Genomic DNA, 19236 nt, shown 5'->3' on the forward strand with positions numbered 1-19236 from the left:
GGGAGCGACTGTGCATGTATATAGATATGGAAATATGAACACCGACCCGACCACGTTACCCTTGCCCGCTGAATTTCGGCACTGCATTCAGGGTCTTGTACCTAACAGCTACTCACTGGTCAGTGTCCACAATATTTTGGTTGTGCATATCAGCATGTACGATGGTTGTAACTTGTATGGCACACAACAGGCAGTGCGCATGACGACTGAACAGTAGACAGAGTCGAGCTTAAGAAAAGACGCCACCGGTGCTGAAACAGCCGAGACTGAGAATTCGCATCACCCCATAGAACAAGATTATATAAGCTGCTGCTACCCAACACGTCACAAAATCTTTCTTAAGCCGGATCAACACGTTACACCTCTGTGATGTGCGTCGGCAACATGGCTATCTCATGTCCATTGTGAAAACAAAATGAACAGAACCGGCAAAGGGGCCAAACTGAAACCACGCCCATCGTCGCATGTGCAACGGACTCTTACATAGGAAAACAACAGGCGGACGCAGAAATCCAGTGAGCCATGCGTGCGCCACCGCAAAACGAGAGCCGTCACGGCCATCCTCTGCCCGTCCGTGCTTGCCCACTCGCTTTCGTCATGTCGCGCCCGCCGAATCCAAGCCGAGACGCCATCGGTGACGACGAAGCGCCGTGCGCCGTGCCGGTACGCAGTGGTGGCTCCAAGATAACATAGTTATTGTGCACTCCATCCACCACCACGTGGGTGGCCCAAGATTAATTTTTCGTTTGCAACAAGTGCCGACACGCAGGCATGGCACTGATGTTTCACATGACGGAGTGCAGACTAGAAAAACATCACTGTATTACTACTGCTCGCAGTTAATTATCCACTACTAGGAAAAGTGCCGCTACATGTTACAGCAGATGAGTACGTCACGATAGATGAGAAATCAAATCAACGCCTCACGCGGCGACTACCACTTCTTGTCCTTGTTTATTCACCTTCCGCCAGAGAGGCCGGAGACGGCCGAGACGTCGCCGGAGGTGGGGCTGGCGTCCGTGGTGACCGTGGACGGGAAGGACATGGCGAACGAGTCGAACCCGTCGTTCTGCATCAGCGCCAGCGTGGTATAGCTGAGGAACGTCGGGACGACCTCCGGCATGGCCACCTCGCCCTCCAGGTACTGCGTCACCTGCCGCATCCCGGGCCGCGCGTCCGGCAGCGGGTGCGCGCACATCAGCCCCAGCTTGATCGCCAGCCGCGCCTCGTCGGCGTCGTACTTGCCGCACAGCCGCGGGTCCACGGTGTCGAGCCCCGCGCGCCTGCGCTCGTGCTCCTGCACCCAGTCCAGCAGCACGTTCTGGTCGTCGGGCGCGATGCACCCCAGCGGGCGGCGCCCGCAGGTCACCTCCAGCACGAACACGCCGAACGCGAATACGTCCGTCACCGGCGTCGCCTTGCCCGTGCGCACCAGCTCCGGCGCCAGGTACCCCATGGTGCCCACCACGTGCGTCGTCTGCGGGTCCACGCCGTGGTCGTACAGCCGCGCCAGCCCGAAGTCCCCCAGCCGGCCGTTCATGTCGGCGTCCAGGAGCACGTTGCTGGCCTTGATGTCGCGGTGGATCACGATCTTGTCCCAGTCCTCGTGGAGGTACAGCAGGCCGGACGCGACGCCCCTGATGATCTGGAACCTCTGGCTCCAGTCCAGGACGGGCTTGGTCTTGTCGTGGAGGTACTTGTCGAGGCTGCCGTTGGGCATGCAGTCGTACACCAGGAGGAGCTCCCCCTGCCGGCGGCAGTAGCCGAGCAGCTGCACCAGGTTCCGGTGCCGGAGGTGGCCGAGGCTGACCACCTCGGCGATGAACTCCTTCATCCCCTGCTTGGAGTCGTGCGACACCCGCTTCACCGCGATCTCCAGGTTGGACTTGGGGAGCACGCCCTTGTACACCCTGCCGAAGCCGCCGGTGCCCAGCAGCTGCCGATTCTTGAACCCCTTGGTGGCCTTGTACAGCTCCTTGTACGCGAAGCGGTGCGGCCCGAATTCCACCTCCCAGTCCTCGCGCACCTCCGCGTACCTGATCCGCGTGCGCACGAACATGAAGAAGGCGATGGCCAGCGCGAGGACGAAGGCCGCGGTGGCGATCGGGAGCACGATCTCCAGCACCTTGGACCGTGGCTTGGGGCCGAACCGCGGCAGCGAGGGGAGCTTCGAGGTGTCGAGCGGCGGCGCCGGGCCGTTGAGCGCGAAGCTCCAGCCGAGGACGTAGTGGCGCGTGAAGATGACGCCCGTGGCCGCCGAGAACCCGACGTACGCCGTGTCGGTGACGACCGCCGAGAGGTTGACGGGCGCGGAGATGAGGGGCTTCTTGGGCCTGGGCACGTCGAGGGGCGCCATGGTGACGTCGAGCCGGGTGGTGGCGCCGTCGTAGTCCACCCAGACCTGCATGGGCTGGCGGCTGATGAGGCTGAGGTTGTTGAACACGCCCGTGGCATCGTCGTACCACCCGGCGGAGTGGTTCTGCACGGACCGCAGGCTGTTGAGGTCCACGCCGACGTGGTTGCTGTTCATGTCCTGGAACTCCGGGTTGAGCATGGTGTCGAGCTCGACGGCGAAGACGCCGTTGTCGGGCTTGCCGTTGTCCGTGACGTTGAGGATGCCGAGGTACTGGCCGGCGTTGAAGGTGGAGAGCCTGGTGCTGGGCGCGACCACGAACGCCATGCCGTTGTCGCTCAGCACGGTAAAGTTGGAGACGATGGCGAAGACGAACGCCACCGAGAAGGACTGCACGGTGCCGTTCCGCATGCGGAGCGGCGTCGGGTGGAACGCGTGGCCCGCCGCCTGGCTGGTGCCGTTGCTGAGCGCCAGCAGGCCGTTGGGCGCCACGGCGGCCAAGCCGTCGAGCGTGAGGTTGGCGTCCGCGAAGCCGTTGTAGGCGAACTGGTCGGCGGCCTGCGCGGCGCCACGGCCAAAGCCATGAGCACCGAGGAGGACGAGGAGGATCGCGAGGAGGAGAAAGCGGCGAGGAGCCATGGTGAGTGTCCGTGCGTTGCTTGCGGCGTCCGCTGCGCCTCGTCTCTTGTGCGAGCAGCTCAGGCCTGCGGTTTGTAGTGTAGAGTGTATAGTGGGCTGCCGCGTGTGAACGATGCGATCCTGATTTTGGCGATGGTGCGACGCATTGACCCGAGCGGCGAGTCTTCGTTCAAAATCTGCTGCTTGGGGTGCCAGTAATCAAGATTGTGTTGCTAACGTGGGTGGGGAGGGTGGGGTGCTAATCAAGACTCTGCCGCTAACGTGGGTGGAGAGTACAATCAGAGCTGTGCAAGATCACAGTACAGAGACAAACAATGCTAGTGCTCCAGTGGGGACCTTGCGCTGCGTACGCGTGCATTGTACTTCGACGACTCCGGGAGTCAAAGTCAAAAAGAAGTTGATACAAAATTATGTTAGGTGGGCGATGGCATTATGACAGGAGTGAGTGGTTGGGCGTCAGCGTCACACCGCAACAGGAGCAACACTATATACGCATTTGAGAAAGCTGCTAACTGCGACGAACTTGAGTTGGTGCGCCCTTCTCTGACTTCTCCTCGGCACATTTCGCCCCTTTTTCTTACCACTCGTGTCAGGATCATTGAAGGTCGCAAAGAAATAGACCCGGAAATTGCAAGATGGTACAATGTTCAAAAGAATTGGCGTGGTATTAAAAACGTCGAAGCAGATAGATACAAATCTGTTTGGTTTCTTCCATCCTCAACCACCGGGGAAACTGAGGCGAGTGGATGGGTCAATGGAGTGAGTGGCAAGCCCCACAGCCCACAGCGCACAGCGAAGCGGATGAGATGAGACATGGAAGGTTCCCACGAACGAACGAGCCGCAAAGGATAGGAGCCCCCACGCACGGCCTGTGCCCTGTGGCCCTGTGGGCGCCGGCGCGGCGCGGGCGGGCTGCATGCAGCCTCTAGTAAGAGCAAGTATAATAGAGATGAGTCAGCAGGCTATATGAAATAAACTAGTATATTTTTGCTTAGTTGAAGGAAAGAGAAGAGGAGAGAAAAGGTAAGCGGGCTCTTCGTGAAGAGCCAGCTCTAGCACGTGCTCCTAGGCACTTTATGAGAATGAAAGGTGGGCCACATAATGAAAAAGTAGTACTACCTCCGTCCCGGTGTATAAGTCATTCGCGTAGTTCTAGGTCGATAATTTAACTATCTAAATATGTATTATATGTGACAAAAAATATATATTTAGAAACTACATCCGCGTGGAAATCTAGTGGTATACTTTTCATGACATATAACACATATTTAATTCCTCAAATCGATGACCTAGAACTACGCGAATGACTTATACACCCGGACGGAGGGAGTACACTCTTTTGATCTACTGTTATACATGTTGGCTATAACATGGGTTGTAGATGACATGGCACTGGCTTATAGCCAGCAGCTGGCTATGGCCATGCTTGGATCCAAGGGACTATTTTTAGTCTGATTAAAACTAGTCTCTTTTAGAGGCTAAAGTTCCAATCACCCCTGACTAAAGAGAGGCTAGAACTAGTCTTGAGACTAAAAAATTTAGTCAAGGAAACCCTACTAAAATGTGGATTAGTCCTCTCTTTCCTCATTTAACTCCTTTCTTTTAACACATGCGAGTTCGGGATTGGAGTGTTTGGAGGATAATAAATACTCATTAACTCATTTTAGTCTATTTAGTATTTGTATCCAAGCATGGGTGAGACTAGCAAATTTTAGTCCCACTACTTTTAATCATGAGACTAAAACGTATCCAAATACCCTCTATACTATTAACCATGCTCTAATTGCTGCGTGACTTTGCGTGCTCGCGCCGCGTCTCCCCGGTCGCGTCCATTCGGAAAACCGTGCCGAAATCGTTGACGCGGCGACGCTCTTGACCCATCAGGACGAACGGGCAGCGGACAGGGACAAAGCCAAGAGCCCAAGAGGCAGGCATCACGGCTCCGGACAGACGCGTCCACACATGTGCAGTCGCTGTACCATCGCCCACGATTAGGCGCGACCAAAAATTAGATTTTGCCTTGCTCCTCTCACTCTCACAGCCTCACCATCCCCCCAGGATCTGTGCTAATCTCGACGTTTACATCTGGTCAACTTCACACCACTTTTAAGGTTAAGCCACCCACACAAAAGAAAAGGATATGGTATATTAATTACACGCCCGTAGTACTACTTCTCTCTCAGTTTACAGGCCGCGCGCATACCTCTAGGTCGTCAATTTGACCAATCTAATACAAGTCATATATTACAAAAAATATACCATCATAAACTTCAGAGTTTCTACTTTCAAAAGGTATAATTTTTATGTTATATAATTTATATTAGAGTGATAAAATTGATAACCTAGGTATACGCGTAGGACTTGTAAATTGAGACGGAGGTAGTAGTATTAGTGGGGCTATAGAGAGGCCAGCAACGGCACTCGCCGTCTACTTCAATCCACCACTGTGTCTGTAGAGATCCAGAGACCATGCTGCCTCCCGATCGAGCCATGCCGCTCCTTCTCCTGCTCCTCTTCCTCGGCCTCGGCCCGGCGGCGGCGGCGGCGGACGAGCAGTTCGTCTTCGACGGCTTCACCGGCGCGAACCTCACCATGGACGGCATGGCCACGGTGACCCCCAACGGGCTGCTCCAGCTGAGCAACGCCACCAGCCAGCTCAAGGGCCACGCCTTCTTCCCGACGCCGCTGCAGTTCCACCGGGCGCCCAACAGCACGGCCATGCAGTCCTTCTCCACGGCCTTCGTCATCGGCATCATCGGCGCCTACGACACGCTCAGCAGCCACGGCATGGCCTTCGTCGTCGCCAAGAGCCGCAACTTCACCTCCGCGCTGCCGGGCCAGTTCCTCGGCCTCGTCGGCTCCGCCAACAACGGCAACGCCACCAACCACCTCTTCGCCGTCGAGTTCGACACCATCCTCAACTCCGAGTTCAACGACATGAGCGGCAACCACGTCGGCATCGACGTCAACGGCCTCAACTCCGTCGACGCCGACAACGCCGGCTACTACGACGACGCCACCGGCGCGTTCAGGAACATCAGCCTGGTCGACCGCAAGCCCATGCAGGTGTGGGTGGACTTCGACGGCCGGACCATGCAGGTCAACGTCACCATGGCGCCCCTGCAGGTGGCCCGGCCCAAGAAGCCCCTGCTCTCCGCCACCGTCAACCTCTCCTCCGTCATCGACGACACTGCCTACGTCGGGTTCTCCTCGTCCAGCGGCATCCTCTTCTGCCGCCACTACGTGCTCGGGTGGAGCTTCAAGATGAACGGCGCCGCCCCGGCGCTTAACATCTCCTCGCTGCCGTCGATGCCGGTCACGTTCCCCAAGCCGCGGTCCAAGGTTCTGGAGATCGTGCTCCCGATCGCGTCCGCGCTGCTCGTCTTCGCGGTGGCCGCCGCCGTCTTCGTGTACATGCGGCGGCGGCGCATGTTCGGGGAGCTCAAGGAGGACTGGGAGGTCACCTTCGGGCCGCACAGGTTCTCGTACAAGGACCTCTACCACGCCACCGACGGGTTCAGCGACGAGCGGCTGCTGGGCATCGGCGGGTTCGGGAGGGTGTACCGCGGCTCGCTCCCCAAGTCCAAGTCGGCGGAGATCGCGGTGAAGAAGGTGTCGCACGGGTCGAGGCAGGGGATGAGGGAGTTCGTGGCGGAGGTGGTGACCATCGGCCGGCTCCGGCACCGCAACCTGGTGCAGCTGCTGGGCTACTGCCGGCGCAAGGGCGAGCTGCTGCTGGTGTACGACTACATGCCCAACGGCAGCCTGGACAAGCACCTGTACGACGACCAGAAGAAGACGGCGGCCCTGGGCTGGTGGCAGAGGTTCCGGATCATCAAGGGCGTCGCCTCCGGGCTGCTGTACCTCCACGAGGACTGGGAGCAGGTGGTGGTGCACCGGGACATCAAGGCCAGCAACGTGCTGCTGGACGCCGACATGAACGGCCGGCTGGGCGACTTCGGGCTGGCGCGGCTCTACGACCACGGCACGGACCCGCACACGACGCACGTGGTGGGCACCATGGGGTACCTGGCGCCGGAGCTGGGGCACACGGGGAAGGCCTCCAAGGCGTCCGACGTGTTCGCGTTCGGGGCCTTCATGCTGGAGGTGGCGTGCGGGCGGAAGCCGGTGGTGCAGGACGCGCGCGACAACCACCTGGTGCTGGTGGACTGGGTGCTCGACCAGTGGCGCGCCGGGACGGTCACCGGCGCCGTCGACCCGCGCCTGGGCGGCGACGTCGTGGAGCACGAGGCGAGCCTGGTGCTGAGGCTGGGCCTGCTGTGCTCGCACCCGCTGCCCGGCGCGCGCCCGACCACGCGGCAGGTGGCGCAGTACCTGGACGGCGACCTCAAGCTGCCGGAGCTGTCGCCCACGTACCAGAGCTTCAACATGCTGGCGCTCATGCAGGACCAGGGCTTCGACCCCTACGTCATGTCCTACCCGATGACCTCCATCACCGCCGGCACCATGTCCCAGATGTCCGACCTCTCCGGAGGGAGGTGATCCGCGGTCGTCGGCGTGTCACTAGAACTGCTGTCTGCTAGCATCTTCATATTTTGTGTATGTTCAGAACCGGGTGAGTTTCTTTGTGTGGTACATGGATCGATAACCTGAATGTAAAGTGTTGTGCAATTATGCTCAGCATGGTTTTATGTTCAGATGAGATATTACCGACCAAAAAAAGTGAGATTTGGGTGTTTGATCACACACCCCAGTTTTATCAACTAATGTAGTGCTAGGAGTTTCTGAATGTAAACCATGAATCCATGATGCTGATCCTCTCCAAATCCGAATATTTCATTTATGCTAGGAGCAGTAGAGATCCTGACGGCTGACGTTCCGAATCACCCATGCCACAAGATCCAGAACCTGACACAAGTTCCAAGCGTGTTGAACATATTTTTACAGATCCATCGAACATCTTTCTGATGTAAATATGGTTTACTCTCTTTCGCAACACAGAAAGTTATGTCTTTTGAAATATTGCTCAGTAAAATTGGTTTGAATTACCCCAAAGAAGAAGAAAAACATTGCTCTGGGCATCTAGAAGACGGCAACCAGGGAAAATAATTGGTCCGCTGCAACAATTATCTGAGTGAGATATTTATGATAAAGTAGCATATATATCAACAAGTCCTTCCAGAAGAAATAGCATGTGATCATCTATGGTCTCTGATGTCACGGGTGATGCAGACTTTGTGCTTCCAGAATCCATAATACAGGAGGCAGTTTCATGCCTGTCAGAGCAACCAGATTGAAAAGCATCATATGCATGGGATGAAGTCAAGGAACAAAACCAAGGCCGAAGCCAAATGTTGTAAACTCTACGCAATAACAAATCCTACACAACGGTCGTTTCTAAGGATTAAAATTATCACAAAATCCTATTTTTAATCAAACAACTCCAAAGCATTTGGACCCTGATAGACAATTGGATATAATCCAAGTGTCAAGGAACACAATAAGGTCTTGAACTTGCCAAATAACATGATTTCCATCAATAATACATGACACAGCCTTTCGGCGATCCAGATTTGGCAGAATAACTAAAATATATGTAAGCTTACAGAAATGGTGTCTATCAGCAAGTCATGGATTATATATTTTGTCAGTAATGGAAAGAATACAGTATCTCAAAATGCTTCTAGATTCTTGTCAGTCTAAATCAACGGCCTTTTTTGTCAAAAAAAAAATCCTATAAGAACACGGCACAAAACTGTACCCCACGAAATAAGGAATCCGTGAATCCTCAGTTGATCTTGATCAAATACCAAGATGGCACAGTGCAAAAGCCAAAACTGCACTCTTTGGTGATATGTGAATTTCTCCAAAACTCATGCAAAGATCTCCGGAAAAAACATTCATAAAACCAACGGAGGGATCCAAGCAGAAGCTGTAAGAAAACATGAAATTAGACAAAGAAGAGTCAAGTAAAAAAAGGTTAACAAGGAGCCAACAGGACTTCAGAAACACAGCATGCCAAATAAAGTGGAAGGTACACTGATCAAATCTGGAGCTAAAACACCAAACTTCTAGTCCATCTTTTGGGATAAGAGTTGTCCTTCACAACAGGGGTCACAGTCCACAGTCATGAAAACTAATGCTTACCAAACCATTGGTAAGCCTTGCTGTCTTTTCCGAAGCAATTTTTACGAAGTTGCAACTTGGACATTCAGATCCAAGATTTGATGTATTTCTTCCAAATGGTGTTAGCTAACAACACCTTCATACTCTAGAAAGAATTGTCCTTTTTTTTGCATGGTTCAGCAAACCACAGCACGCACACCGACACGCTCGTACAATTAGCAAATTGTAACCGACAATCATGTACTGGATCCCACTTCACTCCAATGCATAACCCATACAGAATGGCACATACCAGTTACAATGTCAAAGGAAGGGAACCGTACAATTAAAATTTGGAAAGTCTTTTGCAATCCTGGTTACTAAACATGAATTTCTTGAGCACATTATTAAGTTTGCAGGAGAGAACTTCAACAACGCAAAATTATATGATTGCATCAGTCTACCAAAAAACTCGTTTCACTCTTTATCACGAGTTGCAAACTTCATCAACACGAAATTATATGAATACCTGGGTCATATAGAGGTTAGCAAAATCCTGTTTTGTTCATTTCCTATTTGAAACAACAAAATTATAGTAATCCTCTTCCCCATAAAGTCTCCTGAAAACATGAGAAGAATAAGCATCAAGATAGCTGCCAGTTAAGGAATATACAAAAGTCAAATGAGGAAGATTGCAAGAACCACAGCATTGCAAAATCTGGTAGGTTTTGCATTCATTTGGCCAAACTCATTACCTACTCCTTCAGTTGTAAATTTTAAAAGGCAATTTCAAGGCTACCAATCTCCTATTGACTCCTTCCTAAACAGTGTTATTCTGCAGTTTGATCCTTAGTTTTCTTTTAAGGAGATAGTAAGGGAGGGTCCTGTTGTAAATATATCATGGTGACATAAAACCAACTAATCTATCTCCCGCTGGGCAAAGCCATGTCAGATGAGCTCTTAACAGGCAATATTATCAGCAGAAAGAAGCTTTTCTATCTGTACTAGATAGGTGGAATCTTTCTGAAAAATACTATTATGCCTCTTAAGCCAAATATTCCAGCATGCTAATGTACTAGGTTCCTTCAAGAAGTCTTCTAATATACAGTAAAACTAATAATGACATGAAAGTACTTCTAAATAAAAATCTAACACTACTATTTTTATGTAATCATCAAAATGACACGAATAGCTGCCAAAGTACACACAACCATATGAAAAATGGCATCTTGAATGTGCCACATGTGAATGGGCCCGTTCCAGTAAGACCAAGACCATAAATTTGGGCAGTATTATCCACAGGTACCCTAGAAGGGCAATGCATCTCCAAATATAGTGCTACATGAGCTCATGATATGCAAAAGAAAACAGATAGGAACTTGACTTCACTTACGCTACATCTGCTGACGAACCACACTTTATCACACCTTTCCCTTCAGTCCCTTCAAGGCAAATGTAGTGCATTATGATTTCTCTTAGCGTTGTCTTTGTGCTCTTAATATCGTTGTCCCACAAAATAGTCTGCCCCAAAGAAATAAAATGTGAAGACATATAGATCCAATAAGTAAAACAAGACAGTAACTTTGATGTTTGAACAGAACAAATGCAAGAGCAACATTTTTAAATACCTTTCTCACATACTCTCTTTTGAAATCCTCCCAAGGTACTTTGCCTTTAGCAGAGAAAATGGAGGCATTCCACAAGGCACCTCTAGCAGCCATTACAGATGTGGCACCTAGAAGTCAAAGTAATCAAGATACAAACCCATTGTTAAAAACAACATGCTTACTACTTACTTACGAAGCCTTTTATCCCAAACAAGTTGGGGTAGGCTAGATATGAAAGCCTTTCACGAGGACTTCCCAGGAGGTCACCCATCCTAGTACTATTCTCGCCCAAATGGGTTTCATACCCAAAAGACTGGCTAGTTTTTGCGTTGGCTCGCCAAGCCTACCACAACCCTTAGATATGAAACCCTTTCACGAGGACTTCCCAGGAGGTCACCCATCCTAGTACTACTCTCGCTCAAATGGGTTTCATACCCATGGGACTGGCTAGTTTTTACGTTGGCTCGCCAAGCCTATCACAACCCTCCTCCTTTACCCGGGCTTGGGACCGGCTATGCCTAGAAGACATAGGCGGAGTTGTTAAAAACAACATGAAAGAGAATAAACAATAATATGCCGGTGCACTCTGACTCACCAAGAACTGGAAGCAAGGTGTTAATCCCTCACATTTGTGCAGTTTTTTTAGAATACCTTTATGGGTTTTCAAGAAACTCAGATTATGCATGCTTGTTTGCGAATGAATATTTTCATTTTCCAGTTAACTCAGATGTTTATTGCCATTTGGCACTTAGGAAATGACATAGTACTACTATCGCAATCAAAGTACATGGAGATTTTTCTTTTGGCTAGGTGTAAAGTAAGCACAATACTGATAACTGGCAAGCAAATAAACCCGAAGTAGCGAGATTTAGGCTGAGATCTATTTATGCATTTCTCAATTTCTCTTTAATGCACTATACTATAAAAATTACTATAATAAATAAAAGAGCATATGAATGGAACATACAAACCTGTAGCATCTTTGATTCTCTTAAAATCTTCGTACTCAAATACATTCCCATTAGCTATAACTGGAATTGACAGTGCGGATACAACATCAGCAATCTCATCCCACTTAGCCGGATCCCTTGGCCTGTCTTTGACCTTTCTGCAGTTTTACAGAAGGCTGACATAAGGAAAACAACTACTCGAAAATGATCCTAGGGTCCATGAAAAATGGAAGATGATATATGCACCACGTCATATTTCATTTTGATTACTGTGAAAACTAAACCCAATGGATTACAAAGTAAATCTACAGGTTAGTTAATGTATGGATAGTGGGCAAAAAAACAGTGGGCAGAAATGCGAGTCAGTCCCTGAACTTTCCATGGATTTAAGTCGTATCAATTTGGGTGTTAAATTTGGTTGATACCCTTTAAAAACACTAATGGCAAATTGTGCGCTTTCAAGCAAGATAAGACTCAGAAATACAATTGCATCTGTGCTTACCTTCCATGGACAGCCAGAGCTGGAACACCACATTTCTCAATCCGGCGTGCCAACTCCACAGTGTCCTGACGTGTGTTCAGTAGACGGATTTTACATGTCACTGGTGTGTTCAAGTTCCTCCGCAATGTAGTCAAAATCTACATGGAATAATTTGTATAGCCTGAATAAGCATAGTAAAGTACAAGGCATGAAAGTAAGAGAACAAACAAGACCATATAGGCATGTACATCATGTATAAGCTCAGGTTTGGAGAGTAATGCAGAACCCATTCCTCCACTGACAGAAAAAGCCTTTGGACAACCCATGTTGATATCTATAGCAGCAATATCATTACACCTGATGAGGATGAAAAATTATGATTAAAGAGAAGATGCTATGTTTAAAGACCACTTCAAAGCTTTGATCAAATCATCAGATCAAACAATTTAGTTAGCACCATTTCCCTATAACACGGTGCACTTTAAGTTATTCGCTGTTAAGAACAAACTCAGAAGTAAGGCTTACACAAGCTCAGCAGCTTTAAGTGCTCTGACAGCATCTGATGTGCCGATTTGAAAGACAACCTTGTCCCTTTCTTGCGGGCATGTTCGGAAAACAACACTATCAGTCCCTCTCTCCACAAAATCAGTTGTCCCAAGAGATTCTGACCAATGATGAACACCATAAATTAGAATGAGTGGAACCAAAAAACACAAATCTGGAGAACATGGGGAACAAATAAACAAAATCCAGTGGCGTTAAGTTGTCCTTAAATTATACACTTGTACACTAAGCAGTCCTTAAATTTGTTCCCTATCTCCAAACAAAAAAAATCACATCCAAGAATCATCTCAGATAAATGCTTTCAGTCACTAACTTAAAATGCAACATTATTGGAGTAAAGCTATCTACAATACTATGAGATGTGGCAGTCACAGTTGTGAAATCAAATGAACTGTGAAACATCAATTGGACTACAATACCATTTATAACGCGTTGACAGTTCACAAACTTGTGATCTATTATTTCTTCTCCGTACGTAATATCCGCGCCATATTCAGCAGCCAATAGCCTAAACGGCAGAGTACCCTGCAAAAATCACTGACAGAATAAGGATAGTTCCACATATGACTAGTAAAGAAGTTGAAGAAATATGTGGCAAGGAGGATATTGTCTAGAAATAACTGTGATTTGTGGAGGATAACCAGCATTTATTCAGGAATCCAGCATCGGGCAACTAAGAACCATACAAAGAGCTAAATCAGCTCATCAATAGAGATATCGTGCTATTGATCCCAGTCCTAGAGCATCCAAAAGAAATCCTGATTTCTGACTAGACTACAAGAGATCTCTCGGGCTTCGCTTTGACTAACACGGCTAGCAACGGGGCAATCGTCCATCGAGCAACGCGCCGAGAAGACGAGCTACTCGATGACCCCGTGCGTGCGCACTAAAGCTTCCTGCTCTAGATTCGGAGAGGCTTGAATCTAGGACCCCCGTGGCTCCGGGGACTAAAACTCGGTTCCTACGGCCCCAACTCATGCGGACGCTGCTGCGAATCGGGGTGGGAGGGTTTGGAGTAGTTACCGCGCGGACCATGGGCGCGAGCACCATCTTGTTGCGGTACTCCATCACTTCTTGCCTCGCGTCGCCGCGTCTCCGCCGGTGGCCGCTGGCCGCTGCGGCTGCTCCGCCTCTGACCCTCTCCTTGCTACCCCTGGGAATTCTGGAGGACGAGGGTCCGCGGCGGACAGTGCCGCGGAGAAGAAAAGGCGACGCTGGCGGCGACCGCGCTGTCCCGTGCAGGAACAGAGCACTGTGGCCTCTCCGGACTGGATCTTCTTGCACGTTCCTTGTTGGGTTGGCCCCTCAGAAGCCCAACTCTTCTTGCTCGGGTTGGGCTGCGGTGATCATAAATAAAGCTTTTTGTGCCATTTTTTCAGTTTTCTAATGGTACCCCTAAAAAAATATGGTTTCTTTTAGAGCAAAAAAAAGGGGGGTTTAGAGCAAATTTTGTGTCAAACAATACAATAATTCAACTTTGCCTCGAAAAAAAATCAACTCATACGATCGTAGCAAGGTTCGTCCGTCGTGTGGGCCGTGTGACGGTTGGTTCTCTCCGTTAAGGTAGGCGATTTCGTGGCGACCGTCCTCCCTAGGGTTTTGGTGTTGCATCACCAGATAGATCAGATCCTGCCGAGTCTACAGTCTAGTTCCACTAGTCCATATCGTCCTTTCATGATAGACATTCCGTGTGTGCACCACTGCTCTAAACCCTAACTTCGGCTGTCTGTTTGTTGGCGAAGGCCAGGGAGGATCATGGATCAGGTGGAAGGTTTGACCAAGAGTGTGAAGTTGTCTAAGATGGAGAGAGCAAGGGGAGGGCGATCGTCTCGAGAGGCGGAGGAAAGGTGTGGGGAGGGGTGTTGAGCTGCAAGTCATAGCAAAACTCATCCAAGACAAGTCGGTGCATGTAGAGGCACTGGCAAATGCCCTAGCTAGGGTTTGGTGTCCATTGAAGGGCATGGATTGTAAGGATATGGGAGAAAATGTTTTCATGTTCATGTTCCCCAATCCCGGAAGGGAAGAGGAAAGCTCTTGAAAATGGACCATGGGAATTTGGTAAGGCCCTTCCGATGGTTGAGAATTTTGTTCCGAGCAAGACTTTGTGTGAATCACTACTATAGATCCGAATAGAGATGAACCCTCATCACTGACCGGTGCATGGTTGGGCGTCGCTGATGAGGGTCAACACTGACCGCCTAGTCGAGGCGTTGGTGATGTATATCACGAATGGGTTTAAAATGACCGGTCAGTGATCATGTTTTCCTATGGCCAAAATCGTTTGCTTGTCATCACTAATCGACCGCTTAACTTGACATGGTTGTGTTATTCTTTTTAAATTTGACAGTGTTGTTGTTTATGCGGCCAATTATAAGCCATGGCATTGCCTCACCATTCCAAAGTCTCACAACCGCCATTGAGCCCCTTTTCTGGTTAGTTTTCACTATGTTCGGTCTCGCAATGCCACTCGTATCCCCCAACCCCCTTCAAACCCTCCCCTCCCTCCTGCCACTGATCTGTGCCAACCGCGACCTCTTCGACGCCCCTGCGGCCACCCTTCCCAAGGCATACCTTCCCAAGCGACGCTCTCTTGCTATGTGTGGCGTCAATGGCCGCATGATGTCGCTTGTGTTCGATCATTTTTGGACCCATGCAGTCTGCCCTACCATCGAAAACGTGGGTCTCCTGCTCCATCGTGCATAGTTGTAGACCCCGCATGTGCTCCCTTGTTCTTCAGTCATGGTGGCGGCCACAGTGGTGAACCATCGAGTCGGAAGTCCAATAGAGGTCCGGCCTTAGGGCCCAGGAGGCATGAAGAAGGTCTAGCATTAGGAGGTAGCCCGAGGCCTGGATGGAGGCTAGAAGACCATCTTGGTGTGCAAGCCAAGATGGTGGCGCTATGAAATCGGATAGACTCCATGTAGAGCCCTTGTCATTTATATGAGGTGGGGCTAGGGCTAGCCGTTCTCATCTAATCTCGTAAATTAGACTCTCGGTAGCCATATTCATCAACCCTCTAAACCCCTCGCATGAGGTGCTTCATCATCAGTACAAAACTCAAAAGCATGACGTAGAGTATTACATCACGATGGGGGCCCGAATCTGGGTAATTCCCTTTTGGCACTTTCGGCCACGCTCGCCACCCTACTGAGGGTACTGTTGGTTTCCCATACCGTCGTCTACCTTGAAGACTTACCAGGAGTGATTGAGCGACGTATAAGTGACCTTAGCTCAAGGAGAATAAGGTGAAGACTTCATCCTCTAAGTTAAATCTTAGTCTCTCCAACCAGGCGTAAAGTTGTCACATCAACTTGAACTGGTCAAACAAATTCTTTGTCTTCTCCAAGCAACTGGTTTCATTTCTCCACCTCTTTACTTTTCATACTTGTGTTGTGAAGACTTTAACTCCTTCTCTTTGTGAAAACTTTGTCTGAAGACTTACCTTTCCGTTGTGCATGTTTTGTTTCGTCTTCAGTCTTGCAGTGAGGAGTATTTGCCTCTATGTTCCTTTAGTTTACTTGTATTGCTACTTAGTACTTTGTTCTACTAACTTTGTCATTTCATTGAATGCATGCTTAGCTTAGTTTTCTTCCCGTGGGTATTTCTTCATACTGCTAAGTTCCTATTTCTTTGAAAAAATAACTTCCTTGGAAGAATTTGTTAAATATCTCCCATTCACCCCTCTGGTTGATTATACACACTTTCATGTAGTTATAAAACTACAATTTAATCGAGATACAACTATAATTCGTTCACTACACCTATGTTATGTTTTATGGAGTGATGCCACTAGTGAAACCAGGTGACCCATTGTGCACTTGGCGCAAAGACCAATTGCAGCCGAGAAGCCAAGAAATCTTTGACCAACATGTTTTATGAATGATTCACAAAGGGTGTCTGGTTCCCTACATGATTATGAATAAGCAACAAAGAAGCTAAACAAACTATATGAAATAGATTTTAATGAACACAACTTAAAAATTAAGAGAAAATTAGAAAGAAGCTCTTAGTGAACTATCTGACAGGATGAGATTGTCTATGCGATGGTAGGCCACAATATGTTGTTAATTAGTTTAGTTTGGCTGAATTGGATTTGCTTGCCTTGGGAAAACACAATCAAACACATCAAGGAAGCGGAGCAGGTCACATGGAATGTGTCTCATTCATTGTTCAATTGGCAGAAAGAGCAATTGCATGCAAGAAATGCAAACAAAAGGCCAGATGAACCATTTAAAGGAACTTTATTTAGGGTTATCTACAAAATACAATGTCAATGATTATGCTCATGTTATGTTATTTTACACATGTATTTTGTTTGGTTAGTTCATTAAAGAGCATCACATGACTACATGTTGGCCAGGGTAATGCCAAACCGGACGAAACGAGCAACGACAGGGCTCCAACCCGAGAAACTACTGAACCCGAGTGCAGGAGTCAAAGCATATGTGACAAAGAGGACCCATAGATCTTAATGCTACAGTTGGATTACCTTAATGAATTACTTACTATTTTGCGGATGCTTGCTAGGGGTTCCAACCATAAGAACATGGTAGTCAATGGATTTTGCTGCATGTTATATCATAGGCCTCTCATGTATATAAAATTTGAATGCATGATTATCGGTTATAGTATCGTAGTCAATGACTTAGGGCAAGTTTGCAACACCTATCACCACTACCCCATGTGTAGGATCAAAAGTAGGTCTAGAGGGGGGGGTAGACTACTTGACCAAATAAAAATCTAGCCTTTTCCCAATTATAAGCCTTGGCAGATTTTAACAACTTAGCACAAGTCAAGCAATCAACCTACACATGCAATTATAAGAGTGTAGCAGCGGAAAGTAAAACATTGCATATGAAGGTCAAGGGAAGGGTTTGGAGAAGGAAAACGCAATGTAGACATGGAGATTTTTGGTGTGGTTCCGATAGGTGGTGCTATCGTACATCCACGTTGATGGAGACTTCAACCCACGAAGGGTAGCGGTTGCACGAGTCCACGGAGAGCTCCACCCGCGAAGGATCCACGAAGAAGCAATCTTGTCTATCCCACCATGGCCATCACCCCACGAAGGACTTGCCTCACTCGGGTAGATCTTCACGAAGTAGGCAATCTCCTTGCCCTTACAAACTCCTTGGTTCAACTCCACAATCTTGTCGGAGGCTCCCAAGTGACACCTAACCAAGAGACACCACTCTCCAAAAGGTAATAGATGGTGTGTTGATGATGAAACTCCTTGCTCTTGTGCTTCAAATGATAGTCTCTCCAACACTCAAATCTCTCTCACAGATTTGGCTATGGTGGAAAGAAGATTTGAGTGGAAAGCAACTTGGGGAAGGCTAGAGATCAAGATTCTAGTGATAGGATTGGAATGTCTTGGTCTCAACACATGAGTAGTGGTTCTCTCTCGGAAAATGAGTAGTGGAAGTGTAGGCACGTTCTGATGGCTCTCTCTCAAATGGAGATGGGGGTGGAGGGCTATATATAGCCTCCACACAAAATCCAACCATTACACACATTTGACCCAACTCGGTCAGACCGAATAGATGAACTCAGTGAGACCGATTTAGTTCAAAATATGAACGTTAGGAATCTCGATGGGACCAACATGATCAACTCGGTGGGACCGATGTGCTAGGGCTAGGGCAAAACCTCATCTCGGTGAGACCAATTTCAGCAATGAGCAAACAGAGAGTTGGTCAGGCAAACTCGGTGGGACCAATCGCTCAATTTGGTGAGACCGAAACGTTATGAAGGGAAACAGAGAGTTTGCAATGCGAACTCGGTGAGACCGATCGCTCATTTCGGTGAGACCGAAACGTTACAAAGGGAAACAGAGTGTTTGCAATGCCATCTCGGTGAGACCGAGATCCGTATCGGTGAGATGAATTGTCTAGGGTTTCTGGCAGTGGCTATGTCAAATGAACTTGGTGGCGCCGGATAAATCAAATTGATGGGGCCGAGTTTGACTTTGGGTTTTGGACATATTTGGAGTGGGAAAGTGGTTGAGGGTTTTGGAACAATATCACTAAGAACTTATAACATCCCAAATTTTCAATTTGGAATGTTATACACTAGATCATCATTGCATATCATATTTTATTGCTTTTGGCTTGATCCTAGAAATTTTACGCAACTCAAGGACCCTCGGAGAGAGTTGGGAATTTCGTTATTTTCATATTTGAGTTTTTCTTAAATTTTGAAAATAGGATCATTTGATTTATTTTATTTTATCTTCAATTATTTCTAAAATAAGAATATGAGAGAGGGAATAAAATGACTTCCCCAAAATAAAGAAATATTGAGGATTTAATAAAAAAACAAATAAGTTTTATTTCTGAGTTTTTGGCTATTTTATTTGAATTTAGGAAAAATTGCACATTTTTCAAAACTACATTTTAGGCCAAGAAAATGCTCATCTCGTTTTAAATATTCTATTTAGGCGGTGAAAATTTATTTTGGCATTTTTAGATTTTTATTTATTTATTTAGATTTTTTTCTTAGTTCGGCGGATTTAAAAAAAACTGCGCGCCCGAATGGGCCGAAGGCCCAGCCGAGCCGGCCCGTGCCGCCGCCGTC

General features: G+C 48.5%; 3 protein-coding genes across 5 annotated transcripts; 1 reads left to right on the forward strand and 2 right to left on the reverse strand.

Annotated features, from left to right (window-relative positions):
• Positions 1-805: 805 nt before the first annotated feature.
• On the reverse strand, positions 806-3249 carry LOC123046031 (L-type lectin-domain containing receptor kinase SIT2). Its single transcript, XM_044469310.1, has one exon. The coding sequence runs from the start codon at positions 2990-2992 to the stop codon at positions 959-961; it is 2034 nt and encodes a 677-aa protein (XP_044325245.1). The 5' UTR covers positions 2993-3249; the 3' UTR covers positions 806-958.
• A 2130-nt stretch (positions 3250-5379) lies between these two features.
• On the forward strand, positions 5380-7716 carry LOC123046032 (L-type lectin-domain containing receptor kinase SIT2). The gene has a single exon (XM_044469311.1). It carries the CDS (start codon positions 5462-5464, stop codon positions 7493-7495), a length of 2034 nt encoding a protein of 677 aa, XP_044325246.1. The 5' UTR covers positions 5380-5461; the 3' UTR covers positions 7496-7716.
• A 183-nt stretch (positions 7717-7899) lies between these two features.
• On the reverse strand, positions 7900-13962 carry LOC123046033 (tRNA-dihydrouridine(20) synthase [NAD(P)+]-like). 3 transcript variants are annotated; one of them, XR_006421897.1, is made up of 11 exons: positions 13684-13919; positions 13080-13185; positions 12622-12760; positions 12345-12453; positions 12118-12254; positions 11637-11773; positions 10687-10793; positions 10452-10579; positions 9588-9678; positions 8715-8885; positions 7900-8229 (listed from the first exon to the last, which is right to left on the reverse strand). XR_006421897.1 is itself a non-coding variant. In XM_044469313.1 (10 exons), the coding sequence occupies exons 1-9, from the start codon at positions 13726-13728 to the stop codon at positions 9624-9626; spliced, it is 963 nt and encodes a 320-aa protein (XP_044325248.1). In that variant the 5' UTR covers positions 13729-13962; the 3' UTR covers positions 7900-8229; positions 9588-9623. The 3 variants fall into 3 exon arrangements, 2 of the variants coding, with proteins under 2 accessions (XP_044325248.1, XP_044325247.1); XM_044469313.1 differs by lacking the exon at positions 8715-8885 and having other exon boundaries at positions 13684-13962; XM_044469312.1 differs by having other exon boundaries at positions 7900-8885.
• Positions 13963-19236: the final 5274 nt, after the last annotated feature.

Source organism: Triticum aestivum, chromosome 2B, assembly GCF_018294505.1.
Source record: "Triticum aestivum cultivar Chinese Spring chromosome 2B, IWGSC CS RefSeq v2.1, whole genome shotgun sequence".
Taxonomy (NCBI): domain Eukaryota; kingdom Viridiplantae; phylum Streptophyta; class Magnoliopsida; order Poales; family Poaceae; genus Triticum; species Triticum aestivum.

Bases quoted from the DNA above. Each gene is read 5' to 3' on its own strand.
- LOC123046031 (XM_044469310.1), bottom strand. From the start codon at position 2,992: ATGGCTCCTCGCCGCTTTCTCCTCCTCGCGATCCTCCTCGTCCTCCTC.
- LOC123046033 (XM_044469313.1), bottom strand. From the start codon at position 13,728: ATGGAGTACCGCAACAAGATGGTGCTCGCGCCCATGGTCCGCGCG. The intron at 13,186-13,683 runs GTAACTACTCCA...TGATTTTTGCAG, and splicing joins TCGCGCCCATGGTCCGCGCG to GGTACTCTGCCGTTTAGGCT. The intron at 10,580-10,686 runs GTATTTAAAAAT...TCTTTGGGGCAG, and splicing joins AAAGAGAGTATGTGAGAAAG to ACTATTTTGTGGGACAACGA.
- LOC123046032 (XM_044469311.1), top strand. From the start codon at position 5,462: ATGCTGCCTCCCGATCGAGCCATGCCGCTCCTTCTCCTGCTCCTCTTC.